Consider the following 22,842-nt stretch of genomic DNA (forward strand, 5'->3'; position numbering starts at 1 on the left):
TCAGCATTAATGGAGCTGGCATTTAGGCTCTGCTTACCTCATGGAAACAGAAGCCCAGTACATCACAATTTTTATTTTTTCAGTTTTTGTTGTCCAGGTGTTGTTCTTGTTGTGCTTATAATTGTGTGCTGTTGATCACTTTTATACCGTATGTGAAAATTGACAATCTATTCCACATGCTTTCTTCTTTTGGCTTTGTTTGTGAGCCCTGATTACATCTTTAAACACACATGAATACACAAACAGTTTACAGGAAGACTCATTTCTGTTTGGCAGATTACGGCAAAATCTGCTCTGTAAATATCTTTGGGCTGCACTGCTGAGAATATCCTCAGTGCTAGCAAGTGGGATAGACAAAACATTGGTTGTTTGTGTGTATATTTTGCTTCCCAAACATCATCGTTTGTTTGTCTCTTTGATGCAAATCTGTTACGTCAGCTCGGTTTGCTGTAGGAGCAGAAAGACTGTAGGCTGTGTTTCATATTAAGTTTTTAAATGGTAAGGCCATTAGGGTTAAAATTTCGGCCTGCACTAAGGCTCCATCCAAATGAATCTCTCTCTCTTATTCGCCCTCCCTTTGCGCTGTCCCTCCCTCTGAGTTAATGGGGTTGTGCGGCTTGGCAAGATTGCTCTCTTTAGGGTCTGTGTTGAATATGAAGGAGACTGAGACACACACACAAACATGCCCGTACAGACTGGTCTTGTTAGCTACCCTCACATTCTCTGGCAAAGCCAGTTTGTTCCAGTTTTATAATGAGGAGATGGGGACTTTTGAAGCTGTGCCACCGATACACCAAAGAGGATACTGGAACACACATACATGGACACGCACCAAGCTGGAATCCATTTTCTTTTATTCTTCCACGTTTAGAGGGAAAGAGCATTTCTATTTCAGCACCAACTTTATGAACCTGCAGACCACTTAAGTCTTATTTTGCAAATTCTAAAAACAGCACCACATTGTCGTGCACATGGTTTTGTTTTTACAGTGCTGTGTTGGTTAGAGCTTTTTAAACAACTCACATTTAGCCAATTAACAAATTATAAGGAGCTTTTCTGTGCTTTATATAATTTCTCTAATGAACAATAACTCAAGGTCTTTGTTGGATGAGCAATAAATCCATAAAACAAGAGTCTGATCAGTCATGTGATGCAGTTGTAAACATTTAGATATCCAGATTGTGTTACTGCGCTCAACAAACAACCTTGTATTGGTTGCTGGAGCTTGCAGGGTTTTCAAAAAAAGGCTAGATGATGTCAAACCATTGTTCTCTCCTGTAAAATCATTACACTTTCACTTTTATTTTTACTGTTGTAACAGGAAACCCCACCACATGCCAATGAACTGAACCATGAATCAGCACTATCCAGCAAGTGACCTGATCATAATTACACATCAAACTATGGCCCTTACTCCCCCAGTAACCTCGCTTATCGCTTATCTTATCTTTCTGTTTTCTATTTGCTTCTCTTTTATTATTTCTTTCCTTTCTCTGTCAGTGTTTTTTTTGCCTACAAATTTGCACCCATTTCTGTCCTCTGTTCTTTGTTCTATATTTGTTCTTTGCACAATTCATCTCCAGGTTTCTTTGTGTTCTTTAGGACTCCAGGTACCTGCCTACAGTTATTCTCCCTCTCTCTCTGGCTCTCTCTCGCCCCTGTCCTTATTCCCCCTTTTTCTTTCTTTTTCGCTCCCTCTCTCTTTCACCTCCTCTCTCCTCCCCCTGCCCCTCCTCTCCCTCTCTCTTCTTTTGAAAGAGCTGGCTTCAGCAGTCTGCCTGAACTGAGCGATGCATACCCACACATACATTGAGTGCTGCTGCCCCCGTCCCCGCTAATCACAGGGTCTCTGTGTGCGTGTGTGTGTGTGTTTGCATCAGATGCGTGTATGCGTGTGTGTGTTGCTTGGCTGCAGCACAGCAGTGAGGATATGTAGCTTCCTGTGTGCTGCTAGGCAGCCCAGGCTCATTCTGCCGCATGCCTCTTTTACCGCCACCATTACGCAGAGGAATTCCCTGCCGTCTCTGCTACCGCTGCTCACAGAGAGCGTGAGCGTGGCTGAGAGAGAGGAGAGAGGAGGAGAAGAGACATGCAGCAAAGCGGCACTGACAGATAGAGGACAGAGCTGGATTTCACGTTGGATTTTACACGAAGATGTGCACTGTTTGTTTACGAGGAAAACACTATGTCTGTGGGATTTATTGCTGACCTTTGCGCTCCTGATTTGCGCACATATGAACGAAGGAACAGTATGTATTTATGTGTGTGAGTGAGGGAGACGGAGTGTGTGAGCGATTGTGTGGTGCGTGAATGTTTGTTCCTGATGCGGTCAGAGCGCGCTAGCCGTGTGTGTATCGTGGTGCTGGAGGAGGTAGAGGAGGATGAGCCCTCGTCTTCATCCCCACCTCCTCGGCCCAAATCATCCCCAGACCGCAGATCCCATCATGCCTCTCGAAGGGCTGCCGCTCAGGATGACAAGGTGAGACGGGGCCTTGTGTCTGGTTCTCTCGTGATAAAATTAGAGTTTGCTGAATCTTTGATTCAGTATTTTCCATGTTTAAGGTGTAAATGACAGCATTAACTACGATTTGAAACAAGCTACTGCAGTTCTTGAACCAGGCTTGAAGTTTAAACCTGTGCTGCAGTGCACAGCTACATGTTCCATTGCATAAAAATACAATGTACTGCTATCACATGTTATCCAATGCTAAAGATAGCACCAGTACAATCACCTTTATAGTGCTGCCATATGAGAAGACTTCTGGTTGGTATAGATTATGAGCAAAGCCTGGGCTTTGTAGTCTCCAGTACCGGTTGTACAAAGGGCAAGCCTACCATTGAAACACGTTAATAAGCCTTTTCATCTTATGAAACCTGTTCTTTGAAGTGTGCACTGAGAAGGGGAAAGCCAGAGACGATGTGCCTTCTCTGATGACAGGGTGTGTGCTCAGGGTCTGTCTATCTTCTTCGATTTCTGACCTTGTTTCAGTGATCATCAGTGTAATAGGAATGAGACAGATGCCGGCATGCTAGGCAGCCCCACTTATTTTTAGGTGGGACGAAATGAGAGAGGGTTGGGGAAAACATAGTGGCCGAGAATAAGGTGCGTGTTGACATCATGGTGCTTTTATAGTACCACTTGTATAGTAAGTCGCATTTTTATAGCACTAAGTACTGAATGGCATAACTTCAATCTCACTTCACCACGACTGGCCTCTCTGGTGGAAAATGCCTGTTTGTGAAAAAGTTCATTAGTTAAATAGACACGGTGCTTCAACAGACTCTACATACATAATGAACTGCAAAAGAGATAATGGCAGTATTATGTGATTCAGACTTGTTAATGTTTAAGGTTTTTTTAAGTTTGTCAGTGCATTTTCTGTAATATTTCACCACTTGAAGAAAAATGCTGACACAAAATTTTGCACTAATGCTATTATTCCCCAGATAAAATCCTTAGCCTTAGCTTGTTGATTTTTCAGACATTTTGAAACAGTTTGCAAATTAAATCTCTTTTTGCTACATACAGTTTTGTTGACTGTCATGTGAAAATGGCACAACTTGTGCAATTTAAAAGAATGTAGGAAAAAATGAAGCATGCAGGCAGGCCAGAGTTGTTCTTTTGTGGATTATTTTGTTTCAGTTTGATTTTTAACAGCAGCGTTCAAGGTTCTGTTTGCTATCTGAGACAATAATTATTATTAACCCTTAATATGAAAGAGTAGTGTATATTTGAACCCAGTATCTGGAGTAAAATTGTGAGCTTAAAATAGCTGCTTCCTTTAACCTTTAATTTGAATGGAGTACGCTTTTGTGTTTCCCACCGGCACCTCTGGAAGGCTTTTCATGACTGCAGAACAACACTGTTTACAAATCCCATTCAGTATCAGGCAGCACCACACTCTTAATAATAATAATTATTATTATTAATAATAATAATACATTTTATTTGGCAGTGCCTTTCACAACACCCAAGGTCACTTTACAGACAAAAGTAACACAACACCCGTGCCACTTGTACACTCTTGTACCCATGCCAGCTGTTTACATTAATGCACATTAGCATGAATGCTAACACTTGTTGAGGTGGCGGGTGGTGTGTGCTTGCAGTGTTTTTCTGTCCCTCATTCAGCTGCAGTTTCCTCCTTCCAGGGAAATTTGACAGCTCTTCTTTAGAACACGCACACCTTGTATAACTTGTTTTAATTGCCCTAATATTAAAATGATAAGGACACATTTCTCTATTTACAGCCAGCCCTGATTTTTCTTTTATATGCCATGTGTCTTTTACATCAATATTTAATTAGCTGTCCTTTCACTACATGGCAGAGATCGCAGCTTTAACCCCTCACAGATCTACTCAAACATTTACGGTGTGTGAATGCTTGCTCGACTTTATTGTCCAGCCTGCAGCTGCTACTTTCATAAACAAATAGGTGATATACAGCCAGTTGTGACCTATGGCTCTGTCCCAACCCAGGATTATATTGTACGTATGCGAGGCCCATCTATAACTCTCACTGATAGCACAGTTGTCAGCACAGAAAATGACTGCCTTGCAAATTGAAGAGCTAGTGCTCATTTTCTCATCTTTTGTTTTTATGACTTTGTTTTTGTTTTCTGTCTCTGAAGCCGTCTCTGTTAAGAGCCATCTTCAATGTGGACCCAGATGAAGTTCGCTCCCTCATATTCAAGAAAGAGGATGTCAACATTCAGGTTTGTTGCTCTCATGTTGTTTCAGGTCCATTTGCTTTAGCTTTGTTACAAGATTTCACATGTCAGCATTTTGTTTCGCTGCATATTTTCTACCTTTCATAGAGGATATGATGGTTTTGTTTTGCTCTGATGGTATCTTTGTGCATTTGACACATGACATAAACGACAGCAAGAATTGCAGCAGTCTGGCAGCAGGCCACAATTGATCAGGGCTGCAACTGATCGATTGACTGATGGAACGCAGCTTCTGGCAGCTTTCTACATTCTCCATCTTATGTAGCGGTCAACCCAGCAGAACACATGAAGTGTTCATAACACTATAACGTCTCTGATGCTCAAGGGCATAACCTCCACCTAATCTTTCCTTCTTCTCCCATTGCTTTTCCTCTCTGTCCTGTGTCAGTCTAAAAGTATTTCCTCAGTTTATGCCCCATTCACTTCTATTGTTTGCTTTTCTCCCTTCACTTCTGTCTTTCTGTGGACCTATAGTGCTGGGATCATCACACTGAGTCTCCCTGGAGTCAGCAACACTGGCCCGGGGCTTTTGCAGTCACATGACATTTGTTTATAGCCCCACTTCGCTGATTGCTCTTTGCTGCGCTGGAATAGAGAGAGCTGGGGGGTGCAGCAGCAGCAGGCAAAGTGTGTTGAAGTGATGGAGTGAAGGGAAGAATAAACGTGAACAGATGATAGACAATTTTTGCCATGTCGCTCTAGTCTCATGTTTCTTGTGGTCTGCAACTGTGTGAGGTCTATAGATTTTCTTTTCCCAAGTGATGCGTGTTCTCACTGCTCATGATGTATGACCTATAGTTGTATGAAATGGGAAAAAGAAAACCCCGGCTATGTTTCAATTTCAGTTGTTTTTTTGTTCATTTTTGAACGTCCTTCCAGGATAATGAGAAGCGGACCCCGTTGCATGCTGCAGCCTACTTGGGAGACGCTGAGATCATCGAACTGCTCATCCTCTCAGGTAAACACTACACCCCTGCTCTGCTAGCTGCAATCTATCAAGTGCTATCCATCTGCTCTGTTTAATTGCCAACTAATATCTGTGCACCTCAAGTATCAATTCTACTTGTGAGCTCACTCACCCATCCACACTGTCTGTCAGTATCTATTCCTGTACGCATTTATTTGACTATGTGTTTCTAAATGTTGCCTCTTCCAATTTAAGCTTATAAATTCCTTTTACTCACAGTGCAGTATTGTTTGGTCATCGGCCTGTGAAAAGTCTCTCTGTTAAATATGCTGTCCAGAAAAATCTTTAAATGTGAAAGGAAATTGTAAGACACAGTTTTGAGAGTCATTGTTCAGCCAAATGTTATACATTTCATCAGTGGAATGAGGTCCTTTACTTGTGTCCTGGTAGTTTGCTCTGCATCTTTTCCCTCCGGCTCTGGTTTTTCTGAATTCCTCAAAGGGCCTGACTGTTTGTCATCTCCTTCACCCTCACATGCTACACTCCATTCCCTCAGTAATATCCACGCCCTGCTCAGTAACTGTCTCTTAGTGACTGGTGACATTTCTAGTACTTATTTATCAATCATCTGATAGTCTTTCTTGGCTTTCAGTGAACTGAGCTGAGAACGTTAGGAGGAGGAGCTTACACAAGCGTAACGCAAGAGCAGTAAAATGGTTGTGTGTGTGTGTGTGTGTGTGTGTGTGTGTGTGTGTGTGTGTGTGTGTGTGTGTGTGTGTGTGTGTGTGTGTGTGTGTGTGTGTGTGTGTGTGTGTGTGTGTGTGTGTGTGTGTGTGTGTGTGTGTGTGTGTGTGTGTGTGTGTGTGCGTGTGCGTGTGTGCGTGTGTGCGTGTTCAGTGTTTCTCAATAATATGAAGTGCTTGCAACAGGTGCAGCTTTAGGGCTATTTTAACCCCCAAGCTGTGCCAAAGAGGATCATGGGAGTTTTATATCTTCCAGGCACTGTTGGCTCATTACCCCTTTCCACAAATCATGTAAAAAGCCTTTTAGACTTGGCCTGCCTTTAGGTCAGCTATGTTTCGGGTTTTCACCATGTTTGCCTTTGCTGTGTCTGCCTGTATTGATGTTTTTCTAACATCTTTTTCTCTCTTTCTCTTTCTCTCATTCGAGGAGCCCGAGTTAATGCCAAAGATAACAAGTGGCTGACGCCTCTTCACCGAGCTGTCGCTTCTTGTAGTGAGGTAACACATTACACAAATCCACATGCCAATGTATACTCTGGTGACTCCACTGCAGCTCTGACTTGGTTCTCTGCTGTCACTCACAAGCAATGAAATGCGCTGATTCTCACATTTAGGTTTTTATAGCCTGTCATAAGATGTTTTATTAGACAAATCCCCAATGATAATAGCATTTAATGTACACATACCTGACAGTATAACTTAGAAATATCTGACTGGCAAGGGTTTGAGAAAATTGTTGTGATAAATTACAGGGGCAAATGGAAATAACTCCTGTGCCATGACTATGTGTTTGTGAATCCTTCAAAATCTCTACCTGCTCATCTTGGTCCTGGGCAGTATGCCCAAACTAACACAGCCCCTTGTGTTGTTTCACCTTCTCTGTGCTAAAAAAAAAAGGCCTACAAGAATAGCAAAGAATTTTCTAAACACCCACACAGCCACCTGCAAACACTGGCATGTACTTTATTAGAACATCGAGGCACATTCCCAGAGAGACTCTCTGTCTGCACATTCTGACCCATGCTCGCTTTCTATTCAGGATGCAGTGGCGGTGTTACTAAAGCACAGTGCAGATGTGAACGCTCGGGACAAGAACTGGCAGACGCCGCTCCATGTAGCAGCTAGCAACAAAGCAGTACGCTGTGCTGAGGCTTTGGTCCCACTGCTTAGTAATGTCAATGTATCTGACCGGGCCGGACGCACTGCCCTGCACCACGCTGCCTTCAGTGGACATGTAGAGGTTGGTCATTTTCACTTAAACACCGTGTGCACACAGGCAAACATTCATCAGCAGCTATTTAACCTGAATCCTGTATGTCAGATGGTGAAGCTGCTGCTGTCCAGAGGAGCCAACATTAATGCGTTTGACAAGAAGGACAGGAGAGCCATCCACTGGGCAGCCTACATGGGTAAGATTTTTGAAATCTAGTTTTGCAGTGGTAGTCTAGATACATAGGACAAGGTGACGTGTATGTTTTGACTGAAGGACATTTGGCTTATCTCCCTTTCAACACACTTTATCAGGTCACCTGGAGGTAGTGAAGTTATTGGTGGCCAGTGGAGCTGAAGTCGACTGTAAGGACAAGAAGGCCTATTCACCGCTACATGCAGCCGCCTCCAGTGGCATGAGCAGCACAGTGCACTACCTGCTGAGCCTGGGTGTCCATGTTAGTACACATATGTACACACATGCTAGTAATGTATTTAAAGTGTGGGTAATGTGCCAAAATTACAATAACTAAATTTCTAAGTGCAGTTATACAGTGTCTATAAAAAATATTCAACCCTTTGGATAATTTCCCCTTTTACTGCTTTTCAACACTGAATGATGTTCAGCTTAAATTGGGTTTTTTTTTAAACAAGAATTTACAAAGAAAATACTCTTGTGTTACAGTGAAAACAGATTTCTACAAAGTAAAGTTTAAGATTTCACCTAATTTAGGACAGCTGCAGCCAATTGCTGCTAGAAGTCACACAATTTGTGAAATGTAGATCATCTGAGTGAAATGAGTCACTAGTAAATCGGTTCTTCTGGCTATAATTATACCATGAAGACAAAAGAACACTTCAAGCAACTCTGTGAAAAGGTTGTTTTAAAGAATAAGTCATAGATGGATACAGGAAAATTTCCTAGTGACTGAATGTCTGCTTTGGAGTACAGTTAAATCCATTACTTAGAAATGGAAGAAATGACAAATGCGTGTAACTTCCCATAGCAGGCCATCCTCAAAAACTGAGTGCCTCTGCAAAGAAGAGGCTGAGGGAGGCCTATGACTCCTGCAGAACACCAAAACACCTATGACCATGCATAAATACAGATTATTTCTCTTTGCATAGGTGAACGAGGTGAACAGCTATGGCAACACACCGCTCCATTTGGCCTGTTACAACGGACAGGATGTGGTGGTCGGTGAGCTCATTGAGGCCGGAGCCAACGTCAACCAGGTATGCGTGCATGACTCTGTGCCAGACAGTAAGTGCGTGGTAAGTATGTGCGTTTAATTGTGTAATTACATTGCTCTAGGTGAACGAGAGGGGTTTTTCTGCTCTCCACTTTGCTTCCTCTTCACGGCAAGGAGCGCTGTGCCAGGAGCTGCTGTTGGCCCATGGAGCTCACATCAACCTGCAGGTCTGTCTGTATGCAGACACACTTTCATTCAAACTCCGAAATCTACACATTTAGCTGTACGTGCTTTATAATGATACAACAAAGGTGGGAGTTTTAGGCATCACCTGTGTTTATTATAAAAAGAACACATTTTAAAAGTGTCCTCAGGTCTTGCCAATGTGTTTCCTGCTCAGTGTATGGTAAAAAGCTGAAGTGACAGTGTTGTTAACACTTTGCTCGCAGTGATGGAAACTGATATGAGGTCCCCACAGCCTCAAGATGCAAGGCCATATGGAAGATGGAGAGGGAGGGGTGACTCCCTAAGGCAGCAAGCTGCTCCGAGATTATGTGTGTGGGTGTTTGTGTGGCCCATAAGGGGGTCTAAGATGGCTTCTGTTCATTTTACCACTACAGTGTTCGACACACAGTAGATGAGTTGCTCATACTGGTACTTTAATGCCTGTCTGCAGTTGCACCGATATATAAACCTAAAAATTACAATTGTTTTCTTCCTTCTCTACCTCTCTTCCCTGTCTCGCCATCCATCTGTCCAGAGTAAGGATGGTAAGACTCCCCTCCACATGGCAGCTACACATGGACGGTTCTCCTGCTCACAGGCCCTCATTCAAAATGGTGAGAGCCCCCACCGTGTGCTGTCTGTTTCATGCATGAATTCAAATTAGTTTGGATATCAGGGCAGTAACTGTAAATGCAGTGTATGATATACATCACATAATCTCCCTTTTTGTCGACTGTTTTCATGCTGTTTAAGGGAAGGAAAAAACCAGCCTTTTATTCATGTTTGTGTAGGAGCTGAGATTGATAGTGAGGACAAGAGCAGAAACACTGCCCTCCACATAGCAGCCCGCTATGGCCATGAGCTCATCATCACAGCACTCATCAAACACGGAGCCAATACCGCCAAGTGAGTAACCACTGACATTTAACCATCTGTCTGCCTTTCTGCTTAAAACAATTTAGGCTTTAGTAATAGGAATCACAAATAACAATGGCACAGTTTAATGACTGGAGATGTTTAAAATCAGGATAAACCATTTTCTTTATTTTCTTCCTGTCATCAAAAATGCACACACTCACAACTCCCCCCCCCATGTCCTGTAATGACTTGTCTTCTCTTTCTTTGCCTTTAATCGTCTGTAGGAGAGGCATTCATGGGATGTTCCCTCTACACCTGGCAGCTCTCAGCGGCTTCTCAGATTGCTGCAGGAAGCTGCTGTCCTCAGGTACATTCATGCTCGCACCATTCATCGAATCACCTAGCTGACATCCAAACTGATGCTGATTGCATATTTGTGCAGGGTTTGTCATTGACACCCCTGACAACTTTGGAAGGACCTGTCTACATGCTGCTGCAGCTGGAGGGTGATTATTATTGCTTACTGCTTTGTTTTTTTCATACTGATCCTCTTTTTTTATTGTTACCTTGGTTCCCTTTTTCAGCATTCAACCAGCTTTTTGGCATATTTTAACATGTTTGTTTGAATTTTTTTGTGCTTTGTTGTGATGTAATGCGCTCATTGGTTTCTCGACAGTTGTCACAGTTAAAGTTGTCCCTCCAACAGGAACCTGGAGTGTCTGAACCTGCTGTTAAACATAGGAGCAGACTTCAACAGGAAGGATAACTTTGGAAGGTAAGTTACAATGACAAAATCAGACTAACAGTGTAATGCAGGGGTCACAGCAACAGTGCCAGCTTGGCAGCCTAAAACAGAAGTAGAGTAAGTGTCAAATACAGTAAACTTTGGACTACAATCCTCACTCACATAAATAGTGGCTAATATAAAGTCTTCTGAACCTCCCAGGGCTCCACTACACTATGCATCGGCCAACTGTAACTACCAGTGTGTGTTTGCCTTGGTGGGCTCTGGAGCCAGTGTTAATGAGCTGGACCAGAGAGGCTGTAGCCCTTTACACTACGCTGCTGCTGCAGACACTGATGGAAAGTAAGTTCTGCTGTTCAAATGGTACAGAGTCTAGTTATGTATCAAAGAATCCATTGTGTCAGATGAATGCTTTTGTTTTTCCTTCATCAGATGTGTGGAATATCTGTTGAGGAATGATGCTGATCCAGGAGTGAGAGACAAACAGGGTTACAGTGCAGTGCACTATGCTTCAGCCTATGGACGTACTCTGTGCCTGGAGCTGGTGAGTGCAGCTGCTGCATGGAGTCAAAATGAGGGAAAAACACTGCATGTCTTACACAGAGTCAAAAAGCATGAAAAAACATTGATCATATCATAAGGCCTGTTTGTCTGTGTTTCTTTCAGGTGGCAAGCGAGACACCTCTTGATGTGGTAAGAAACAAATGACCCACTGTAGCACAGTGATGTCTTACATAAACTTCTTGTAAGCAGCTCCTCTTGTCATAGTGTCGTGGCTACATCACTTGCTGTGACACCTCTTTTCTTTTTCACTGGATGACTTCGTACAGTACAATGTGGAGGCATTTTCAAATCCAAGTCTCCTTTTGGCACACACTTTTGCAAAACCCTGCAGCTGCTTCGTTTTTTTCAATAAATTTGAAGTACATGAAATAATGTGAGCATAATTTTATTTTAGTGCCACTTTAATGAGGCGGTGACTTTCCATATGTGCCAACCTAGATCTGAATTACATAACCAGCTTTCTGTTTCAGCTAATGGAGACATCAGGAACAGACATTCTGAGTGACTCAGAGAGCCAGGCTCCAGTCAGTCCGCTCCATCTGGCGGTGAGTTCTGGGATTTGTCAGCACATTTACGTTTGGCTCTATGTCTCTTTCATAACCAGGATTTCACTGCCATTTTGCTTCTTTCTCTATCTAGCCATCTATGACAGTATGCTAGCATTATTTTTAAATGAAGAGTGTCTGTTTCTGTGTGCGTCTTTCATTCATCCAGGCCTACCATGGACACTGTGGAGCATTAGAGGTCCTCTTGTCATCCTTGCTGGATGTGGACGTCCGCAGCCCGGAGGGACGAACCCCTCTCAGTCTGGCTTGTTCCAAGGGTCATCAGGAGTGCGTCTCCCTGCTGCTACACCACGGCGCCTCTCCCATGACCCGTGACTACATACACAAAAAGACAGCCATACATGCTGCAGGTAGTTACACAAGCAGACATGTAGAACCTCAGAAATCCCACAAAGGAGCTTCAGTTTCTGCATTTTCAAATTAGAAATATTTCGTTGCTTTAGAAAATAAGTCAAGCTCCAGCATGTGTGTGTGTGTGTGTGTCTGCTGTAGCTATGAATGGCCACCCAGAGTGCCTGCGCCTGCTCATCAGCAGCAACGACCAACACATTAATGTGGACGCACAAGACACCAACGGACAGTGAGTATGTGTGTGCATAGACTAAATGACTTGGGCTGAAGGCTCCTATGTGAGTTCATTATGCTACTGTTTTGTCTGAGGATGTCACTTTAACTGGTTTCAGCTGGAAGCTAAATTAAATAAGCAATCTTATTAAGTTAAGCAATATTTCCACACTGTGTGCAGGACTGCTCTGATGCTGGCAGTGCTGAGTGGACACACAGAGTGTGTGTACTCTCTGCTCAGTCAAGGAGCCAGTGTGGAGCACCAAGACCGCTGGGGCAGGACAGCACTACACCGAGGGGTAAGAGAAATCACAGCTTAAACTGTACAGCAACAAATAAATATCTATATTATTATTAAATGTTCTATACTTTGTTTAACATTTCTGATATTTCCATGTCTTTACACAGGCAGTGACAGGCCAGGAGGAGTGTGTGGAGGCCCTCCTCCAACGGGGGGCCAGTGTGTGTGTGAAGGACATCCGGGGCCGCTCCCCCCTTCACCTGGCATCTGCTTGCGGCCGTGTGGGTGTCCTGGGCGCCCTGCTGCAGACCACCAGCACCTCACACACTCAGACACACCTCACTGACAGCCAGGGCTACACACCACTGCACTGGGCCTGCTACAACGGTACTGAGACACAACATGTCACGCCTGAGAACACGTCAACATCTATTTTTTGCATGAAGTCACAGCAAAGTTTACATTGGTTTCTCTCTTTCTGTTCCGCCTTTTCTCTGTTTTCCTAGGTTATGATGCATGTGTGGAGGTGTTGTTAGATCAGGAGGTATTCAGAAAGATTCAAGGAAACTCGTTCAGCCCACTACACTGTGCCGTGTAAGACACTGTTTGTACCTTTAAATGTCATGAGGATGGATGTGGTCTGAGGTTATGTGACAGAGTGTGTTGTCTGTTTCAGTATGAACGACAATGAGGGAGTGGCTGAGATGCTAATTGATTCCCTGGGTGCAAATATCGTCAACACCACTGACTCTAAGGGCAGGTGAGAGATACAAACAAACAAAAATTTACATTATGCGTTGTCACAAAAGCACAAACTTGGTATTGCATTAACTGTGCTGATTTTGATGCAGGACCCCACTTCATGCTGCAGCTTTTTCTGACCATGTGGAGTGTATTTCACTTCTTCTGAGCCACGGAGCTCAGGCAAATGTTGTAGACACACAAATGCACAGGACGCCACTGATGATGGCAGCTCTGAACGGACAGACCAATGCAGTAGGTCAGTATACTTACTGATAAATTGATTAATGAAGTGTTGTCCCTTTTTTTTTTTCTAAACCTATAACTCTCCATTGATGGTTCGCAGAGGTGTTGGTGAGCAGCGCTAAAGCAGACCTGGCACTACAGGACTCACACAGGAACACAGCATTACATCTGGCTTGCAGCAAGGTAGCAGCCATTGTTTTTTTTTTTTTTCTTGCCTGTTCAAAATGTCCAAAAAGAAAATAAATCCAGCTGTTGGGAAGGTACTATTGGTCCGCTTGTAAATTAGGGACTTCCTTGTATTATAGTTCGACTCTTTTTATTTTTATGCTCTTTTATTGTACAGATTTAAATCTGAAACTGTTGTCATTGCAGCAACTGTGCTTTTATTCTTCATCACGTTGTTGTTCTTTGTTCCTGTCAGGCTCATGAGACGAGTGCCTTGTTAATTCTGGAGAAACTGAGTGACAGGAACCTCATCAACTGCACCAATGCTGCCCTCCAAACGTATGTAGTAATCCCACACTGCACGTAATCACCTAAGCAGCAGGGCACTCTGCTAAGAAAAGACCGGACTTCTTTTAATCCTCCTGCTGTCTTTATTGACAGGCACTAAAAAAAATACTGTTTCCTTGTCTGAAAGAAAATCCAAAAATTCAGCAAAAACTTTCCCAAATTTCAGAAAATTTGCAAAATCTTCAGGAAGAAAATTCCAATAATTCCTTAAACATTTCCATTAAATGTTTTATTTAAAAAAACAAATTTGGCAAGAAAATTCTTGTCAATACTTTCAAAAAAATGAGTAAAATTCTTCCAAAAATTCTTAAAGTATCTAAAGTGATTACATATATATCAGTAAAACTTCTGTTTTCTTAAAAACATTCACAAAAAAACTACCAAAATCCAACAAAATTCATTGGATTTTGGTTGATTTTTTTGTGAATGTTCTTAAAGAAACATGTTTTCTACATGTTTTCTTTTTTCCAGCAAAAAAAATTCAAAAATTTCCCCAAAATATTGAAAATGTGGACAGCAGAAGTGTCACTGGGAAAATGTATTTTTTCCACATTTTCAGACTTTAAAACGGGTCAGTTTGACCCACAGGACAACACAAGGGTTAAAGAGCCCATATTATGCACATATACAGGTCTTATAATTTTGTTTTTGCATTCTACTACTATAAATTTACATACTTCAATGTTTAAAATACACATTGTTTCTTATTATCGTACATTGCTGCAGCACCTCTTCTCACTGTGCCTCAAATGCTCAGTTTTAGTTCCGGTCTCTTTTAGGCCAACTCCTGAAAAGTCCAGTCCTCTCTGTTAGGTCAGCTGGCAATGTTGGCTACGTACTGTAGCCTTACATCTCTGAATATAAAGAGATTTAGGCTTAGCAGAAGCGGCTTTAGCAAGCAATGCAAGCACTGCAGCTTATGTCGCATGAAACTGCACGATCTGACCTTTGCAACAATGCTAGTTACGTCTCTTGTCTGTGTGACTCAGTGTCAGCAAGAAAAAATAAATTTACAACCAAATAGATTACAGTTACAACCTGCTTATGGTTTAACACTCATCTCTTTCCTCATTACTCTTCTTTGAATTACTTATGACCTCACCATTGCACTCATAAATGTATCTATACAACATTTTCCTGGTTTGTCCCCTCTTCATGTAGGCTATTCATAGTTTTGATATTCCATATTCCAGAGAGCCAATCTCTCCACCAAGCGTAAGGAAATATATCCTCACTGCCAGCATTTTGTGGTCAGATACATGTAAAGACTTCATTTCAAATGTTTTCTTTTTGTAAGTAGAAGGGACAATTTAAAATATCTGCAATTTTTTTCACATCAAATGATGGAAACTCTGGATAGCCTAGACTGTTCTAAAAAAACCTCAACAGCATGTGTGAGCTAGGTGTTGCAATGACCAAAATATGAGGTTAAAAGTAGAAGTAGTGAAATTACCCCTGAAAATAACCTCAGGCTCAAAAGGTTCCACAGCAGCGTTTTCTGTGGGAGAGATAAACTCCCTTTGACGTGCACTTTGGAGTTAATAACTTCAGGTAATAGATAAAACAAAGCAGTGTATGTTCCTTTAACTGTGCGTCTCCCTCTGTTTGCAGGCCTCTGCACGTAGCAGCCAGGAAGGGACTGACTGTGGTGGTCCAGGAGCTGCTGGGGAAAGGAGCCAGCGTGTTAGCAGTGGACGAGAACGGTCAGCTTTCATCTCAAACTTTAACACACACACTCAGCGTTTAGACAAACCTCTGGGATGAAATCTGAACTTTTGTTTCTCCCTCACTCCTCTTCTTCCCAGGTTACACTCCAGCTCTGGCTTGTGCTCCAAACCGCGACGTAGCCGACTGCTTGGCGCTCATCCTCAACTCCATGATGCCCGCCTCCCCCATGGTCACCATAGCAGCGTTGCCCGCACTGTCTCTTACTCAGACAGTCATCAACCACCACCCACATCCAACCACATCTCGAAAGGCGTGGCCTTTGACACTCCACCGCCTCTAAGGCCTGACCACGCCTCCTACTGCAGGCCCGAGCGCCCGCTGTCCTCCGTCTCTGCGGACGACGAACTGAATGACTCAGATTCAGAGACGTACTGAGGACTAACTGGACAGAGCCTACAATATTGGCATGCTAGCCAGCCACTCAGGAGCCTTAATAGATCACTGAGAAGAGACAAAGAGAGACAAGACGGAGAAAATAGAGCAAATTATTTTTAGGTAAGCCTCTTCAAATCTAAAAATAATCCTTGTGTAAAGCAGATGCTTGTTTCCTTAAGGTGCATACCCACAGGGAAGAAAATATTGTAGAATAAAGTGAATCCACACTTTTCAGGCAGCATCACTGTATGGTCAGTAACATGGCTAATGTCTTTTTAAACTTAAAGCAATGTTGGTTTTCCTTTTAAATTAAGCTCCTATGGTTTCCTGATACTTCCTGGAATCGTTTGAAGCCTTTCCAGAGATTTCCTTCCATTTTATTAGAGAAGCATCTACAGAGGACTGCTGTTTAGGCACAATATTCAAAAGAAAAACAAAACAGAGGGACAATCTTGCGGGACACGTGATTAAGTGTTTTCCCTGCTGTACTTTTAGGTTGGTTTTTTTTTTTTTTTTTTATTCCGAGGTCTTCTTTAGCTGTGACGGCAGACACCGACGACTGTCACTCAAGGACACTGGGAATGCTGTGTTGAGAATTAGGAACCACTTTTCGATTCCTAAGGAGAGGAGGTCATTTGTGAATCCTGTGTATTTATTGATTGAATCCTTGAGGGGTGATCCTGACAGCAGGTGGATGTAAGACCCATTTACTGTACAACTGGTTCAGGAGTCAGTTGGCTGACAGCCTGAATGAGCGGCCCAAGGAATTATTCACTTGTGATGCTGTAACTACTTAATGTCTGTTCCGTACTGGAGGCGGGAAAGTGGCGAATACTGTGTGAATATGTGTGTGACTGTGTGTGTGTGTGTGGGGGAGTGAGAGCGAGAGAAATGATTAAATATTGCCTTTATAGGAATATGCAACTTTCAGGCGGAGGATGAATGCTACTTGGTGCAATGTTTGTAAAGATTAAGTAAAAGTAGATGAATAAAGAAATTTGTTTTTGATTTTAGTTTGTATATGATATAATACAAAAGCTGAATGTCATTACCGGAACATTTTCAGCTGTTTTTATCATTTTAAACGCATTTAGTGTCCCCTCTTTGCGGCACATCTACTCACTGTCCAGGTGGTACATTCGTCCATACAGACAGGCAGTAACCAGGCCGCCTGTCATGTTCCAGTGTTTCATGGTCACTCTCCCATCTGCAGTTTTCTCCAGAGTCTGTGGCTGCTCCAGGACCACACCGCTCGCCAAAACTGATGGATACACATATCTGGTCCCGAACATCCCCTCAAGAACAACTCCATTTTCGACTCTGCTTCTTTCACTTCTTGTCGCACAGGAGCCTGCTTCCAGGTCTGCACAGCGGACGACTGCACACACCTGTAGACAGAGATATGGAAGATAAACAGGAGCTGTAAAGAGGTTTACATTAATAGTCAAGCATTAATAGTCATTAAGTTGATTTTGTGAAAATGAAGGCCTTAAATGGCATTAAAACCATTAAATGTGATTCTCAGTGCATTAAGAATTCTTTGCAGTTTTCAAGAAAAATATTGGACAATAATAATGTATAATTATAGACTGCGATTGGTCAGATATGTACATCCACGTAACAAGCTGAAGCTTGCGATATTGTTCCAACCGGTCAGGTACAATTGTGAAAAGCTGCATGTTTTTGAAGTGGATGGCAGGTTGGACCAGGTGGAGGAAGCTGAGAAAGGGTTGAAATGCAAATTCCCAGCAAAATGGCTTGAAAATGTGGATTTCAGAGAATGACTGCAGCCCATGGGCGGTCAGGGGTGGTCTGCAGATTCAGAAATAGAGAAATGTAGGGACAGATTTCATATAAAAATCATCTTTTACAAAAACAAACCTGTGTAATTTGTTGAGTTCATGGTCGTGGCTTTAAAAATTTTTACAGTATAGCATTAAAATGGGATTAAAAAGCATTAAATTTGGCTGGCTGATGTCAAGCAGGTTTAAATATTCAACCTTCCTCCCCTTCCTACCTGCAGGGCGTAACGTCCGTTGACAACGTGAGTTCCTGCAAAGGCACCCAGAGCATAGAGCTCTTTACTGCCGTCTTGTGGTAGAAACTTGTACTGCAGGCGACAGCAAAAAGCGCCGTCGCACACTTGAAGCTTGTCCTCTGTGTTGTTTAAGAGGATGAATTTAAATGGATCATACATCATGGATGAGGTGAAGGTGACATAGGAGGGAGGGACCGGAGGAGGAGGAGGATCAATGCAGCTGTCTTGGTGGCAGTAGCCAGAATCTGTAGCCGATGATGATGACGACTCTGTAGCTACGCCCTGTCCCGCCCACAGTGGGTCTAGCACTGGGCACTCTTGCCACCACCGCAGCCTCCCCTCCTCTGCTCTCCTGTCTTTGCGTGGTGGTAGGTGGCTGAAAAAGGTGTGTAGATTCCGCTTCCTGACATGATGAGTCGGTCGTGGCGGATGTTTGCAGCCAGTAGACTGACATTAGCACCCAGACTAAACGCCCGCTGAAACTGGATGGAATCCAAGAGGGGAAGCTGGCTCATCCAGGCCTGTGGGGAAGATCAGCTGACGTACACCCTTAAAAAGAGGCACCAAGAGGAGAAAGCTGAAGAAACAAATCAAACTTGGATGCATATTCTTGTGTGTATTTAGTACCTTCTCACCAGGGCAACTGTAGGATCATGGAACAGGATGTCAAAGCAGATGATGAGGCCCAAACTTTCCCGCAAAAGCGTATCAAATGTTATGAATCTCAGGCTGCGGAGTTTGTCGAAGGCCTGCTCGAAGTACAGGTGTATTATGATAGCGTGCCACCCAGCAGCCCATCCGAACTGTGTGAAAGAAGACACCCGTGAGATCCAGAAGCTGTGTGTTTGAGCATTTTGTAGATTTCTACTTTCAGGTCTGCACTCTACCTGAAAAGCCACATCAGTGTTGAACTGCCCAGCGTCCATCAGCGGACAGGAGGAGGAGGAGCGCTCTGCAGGGGAAGGGCTGCAGACGGCCATGTTTGCCACCAGGTAGAGGTTGTACCGACGGGCCATACAGCTCAACCTCTGGAGAACCTGTGAGAAATGTGATTTACGTGAAAGCAGACGCTGAGCTACGTCACTTGAATTTGATCCAGCAGGCCTTGATTATGCTCGCTAAAGTTAAATCTAAATGTATAACCGTTAACCTCAGTGGTGTTGTATCTTCCTGGCTCTGTGCAAGGGTTCCAGCTCTCCTGCTGGGGGTCAGGAATGGTTTCCAGGTAGCTGGAGATGGATGAGCGGGTGAAGTTGAAACCCTGGAGGCCATCTTCCGGAAACACGAGGATCTGAGCCCCCTGAGAGAGAAATGAGACATGAATCTGCTGCAAGGGCTCTACTGGGATATTTCTTTATGAGGGTGTGCAAGTGAAAACACTATTTACTGCTTGAATTTCCCCCCTAAATATTCCGTTTGCACATGCATTTATCCTAGCCATTAAAAACAGGAAAGAAGCACTGAACTTATTTTGCATCTTGTTGCTCAAAGCCTCAGACAGGAGTCAGTCTTTTTACTTAAGCAATAAGTTTTTGTTTTTTCTTAAAATATGACTATAAATATTTGATCTTATACAAACACCAAATCTTTTCCAGCACACAGAACTATGCAAAGTGTTGTGATCTAGTCAACACTCTCCTCTGCAGGTCATTAACCAGGAAGGAGGGAAATGGAGGAGGCCCATATCTGCATTTTTTTTCTTAAAAATTTAAGAAAGCTGTGAGCCAGTAGGTAATGTTTTTGGCTGGATTTACTATGCAACACTTTGTCTGTATTCATAATTCTCCAACTTCCTCAAATTACAGGATGCAGCCTTGCTTTTATTCACTTTTCAATCAGATACTTATTGTCTGTGATCATTCAAGCTCAGGTAACTGTTAAATCTTTTGCAAATTTTTCTTTCCTCTGAGACTTTACTTGAGTCACCTGTTCAGTTAAAGGTCAGTGTTAAAATTTGACAGTGTGGGATCATTGTTTGTTTTTGTACCTTTAGGGGCTGCTTTACTTTGTTGGTAAAACAGAAGTTAAAATAGTTTAATAGTGAGGGAAACTAAGTTTTTGGGGTGTCATGGTTGATGAGAATTTGAACTGGAAATCACATATCAATTATACAAATGTAAAAATGTCAAAAACAATTGTGATATTATACAAAGTAAAGGAAATGTTGGACAACACAGCAGTGTACATGTTATGTAATTCTCTGATTGCTCCATATCAGACCTACTGTGTTGACATTTGGGGAACACAAACATCCAGTGTATTTTCATTTTACAGAATGGAGCCATAAGAATAATCAGAGATCCAACAAACCCATTGTTCCTTCAGCTAAAACTCTTGAAATTTCATGACATAGATTATAGTATTCTGCAAATTATATATAATCTCATAAAGAAACTCAATGTCCAGAAGAGATTTGCAAGTAAAAGGAACAAATCTTCCAAAAAAAATGCTTTATGACCAAATTAGTGGAAAGCTGCATTTCTGTGAACGGGGTCAATTTATGAAACCAATCTAAATCACACACAACATATAAAAAAAACAATCAAAATCTGCATATTATTAGAATACAAATAAATGAAGTAAGAGAATCGTGTTTGTTATGACAGAAAACCCGTAGTAGTATTCTTTCTGCTCTCATTTATTCATACGTTTTGAAACAGCTGTTGAACAGCACCGTGCAGGCCTGTTTTACTGGCTGTAAAGATCCATATTTGTGTTTACCTGCTGGGCTGCCCGGGCTGCCTGCTCCTCGTAGATGTCCAGGTTTCTTCTTCAGGTGTTGCAAAGCTTCGCTGCGGCTCAGAGGGACTCCAGGATCCGGGTTCAGGACGACGTGGTGCTCGATAGACCGCAGCGACGTACGAGGAGTCCACAGCGGGATCTGAGTGACCCACGGAGAGAAAAACACTGACAATAACCAACAACAGCATCGTTCCTTCCCTGAGAGACACCAACCACTGCAGTTAAAAACCACACAGAAGCCGAAGGTCAGAAGTCCAGAAGCCGCTGACTTAGTTCATCATTTACTAGTTAACAGTGATAAGCAGCTTTGATTGTGAAAACTGTGTCAACTGCTCTAAAGTATGTATTTGAGCGGTTTAATTAGCAGCTCCATGATGCGCACTCGTGATGGGCTGCACTGGTCTGATCAATGACACCACTGTCACATTCGTACTGTGTTATAGCAGCACTAACCACACTGAAGTTAGCTTTCTGGTTGCACAGTTAAAGGAAAAGTTAAGTGAACGTAAGACGCCACTTTTTTCTGATGTAAAAGAAGGTGAAGCATCCCCTCACTAAGGAAAGTATACATGCATGTACAGACTGATCATCATTTCCGACGGACGAAATATTTAATAAAAAATGGCCTTGCGCTGAACACACAAGAGGTGTTTTTGCATGTGCATGTTATGTTATGGATACTGATTGCGTTGAAAATTACTCTTATAAAAGTTCTGTTGATCAGTTTGATTAATTTTGGCAAGCCTTTGTTTTGCTTAGAACATACTTTCCCCCTAACATGGTTCTTTGATATATATACTACAATTCTTCACTTTGGGAAGTTAATTTTGTTCATCTTTGCACTCGTGTGTGTGTTTGTGTGCATCAAGGACTGGGCCGGACTTAAATCGATTTAACAAAAAGGTTTAATCCACTTGGGCAACAGAAATTGCAGTTGAACTCTGCAAGTTCTATTTCCCTTACCCTAACTTTTAACCCTCGAGCCAGAAGCTCACTTCAGGCTCCAGCAGTGACCCGGAAAACTTTAGACACGTGACCCGGAAGTGCTTCACTGAGTCTGACCTCACAGCTCTGCTCTCACTCTGTAAGACAAGGACTGCTAACAAATCTTGGTTGTAGGTTTGTTCTTCATTTAGGTGACTTTTTTGAGCGACTTCAAAAACGGACTCTAGTGTAGTTTTTCGCTTTTTTTCTGCGCTCTCCTTCCATGTTTCTGGAAGGTTTGTTAGCATATTAGCGTTAGCTCCAACCTGCAGCACAATGTCAACAGCCCCGGCAGGAGGAGCCGCTGTCCCCGAAAACAAACCGGGCCAGATGCTTAAGGACTGCTGGAGCTGCAGGGTGATCTCCGGCGGAGGTCTGATCCTATCCGGGGCGTATGTGTTCAACGCGGCCCGGAAAGTGATTGCGACAAGGCGGACCCACTTCCATGGGCACAGTGACGCAGATTATGTTTGCTGCAGGTAAGCTCTAACACACAATACTGACTTTGTTTTGTATTCATCTGCTGTGTTTGGAATAAGAATCCTCACCTGTGTTAATGTTCCAGGTTTGGCTGCTTGGGGGCTCGTTATCCTCGCTGACCCCGTAGGAAAAGCTCAGAGGAAGACTGAAGAAACTGCACAGAATAAATATGAATTAGATCAAATGTGGACTGCAAAGTGTTTCTAATATGAGCTGCTGGAGCCAAAGACACTGATCCTGAGAGCCAGTGGACATCTGTTATGACCGACCAGAATGTATATCTGGACCAGGTATCAGAAACACCTGAGAAGCTGTCGAAACCTTGTATAAAATGACTATAAATGCTACTTTGTTTGTCATCATTGCAATGTATTGTAGCTGCAGCTTTCAGCTGTGCCAGTGATGACAGTCATAAATACAGAAATTGACTCTGTTTATCACCAACAATT

General features: G+C 42.8%; 2 protein-coding genes across 2 annotated transcripts; one reads left to right on the forward strand and one right to left on the reverse strand.

The window, feature by feature from the left end:
* The first annotated feature begins 1,579 nt into the window (after nucleotides 1–1,579).
* Nucleotides 1,580–17,157, forward strand: LOC110956215 (serine/threonine-protein phosphatase 6 regulatory ankyrin repeat subunit A). The gene is given in 30 exon segments (XM_022201549.2): nucleotides 1,580–2,479; nucleotides 4,633–4,716; nucleotides 5,611–5,689; nucleotides 6,809–6,879; nucleotides 7,421–7,621; nucleotides 7,703–7,790; nucleotides 7,906–8,048; nucleotides 8,719–8,826; nucleotides 8,906–9,010; nucleotides 9,544–9,622; nucleotides 9,800–9,914; nucleotides 10,151–10,233; nucleotides 10,309–10,372; nucleotides 10,573–10,641; nucleotides 10,813–10,953; nucleotides 11,044–11,155; nucleotides 11,278–11,304; nucleotides 11,646–11,720; nucleotides 11,890–12,091; nucleotides 12,234–12,321; nucleotides 12,487–12,604; nucleotides 12,714–12,933; nucleotides 13,053–13,140; nucleotides 13,223–13,306; nucleotides 13,398–13,546; nucleotides 13,634–13,716; nucleotides 13,955–14,037; nucleotides 15,658–15,749; nucleotides 15,852–16,000; nucleotides 16,003–17,157. Coding segments are annotated over 30 exon segments (3,303 nt in total). The 5' UTR covers nucleotides 1,580–2,323; the 3' UTR covers nucleotides 16,150–17,157.
* btd (biotinidase) lies at nucleotides 16,515–21,150 on the reverse strand. Its single transcript, XM_051955092.1, is given in 10 exon segments — nucleotides 16,515–17,537; nucleotides 18,167–18,534; nucleotides 18,537–18,708; nucleotides 18,710–18,736; nucleotides 18,823–18,951; nucleotides 19,018–19,224; nucleotides 19,338–19,487; nucleotides 20,909–20,953; nucleotides 20,955–21,029; nucleotides 21,031–21,150. Coding segments are annotated over 10 exon segments (1,533 nt in total). The 5' UTR covers nucleotides 21,118–21,150; the 3' UTR covers nucleotides 16,515–17,264.
* Nucleotides 21,151–22,842: the final 1,692 nt, after the last annotated feature.

Source organism: Acanthochromis polyacanthus, chromosome 11 (assembly GCF_021347895.1).
Source record: "Acanthochromis polyacanthus isolate Apoly-LR-REF ecotype Palm Island chromosome 11, KAUST_Apoly_ChrSc, whole genome shotgun sequence".
Classification (NCBI taxonomy): domain Eukaryota; kingdom Metazoa; phylum Chordata; class Actinopteri; family Pomacentridae; genus Acanthochromis; species Acanthochromis polyacanthus.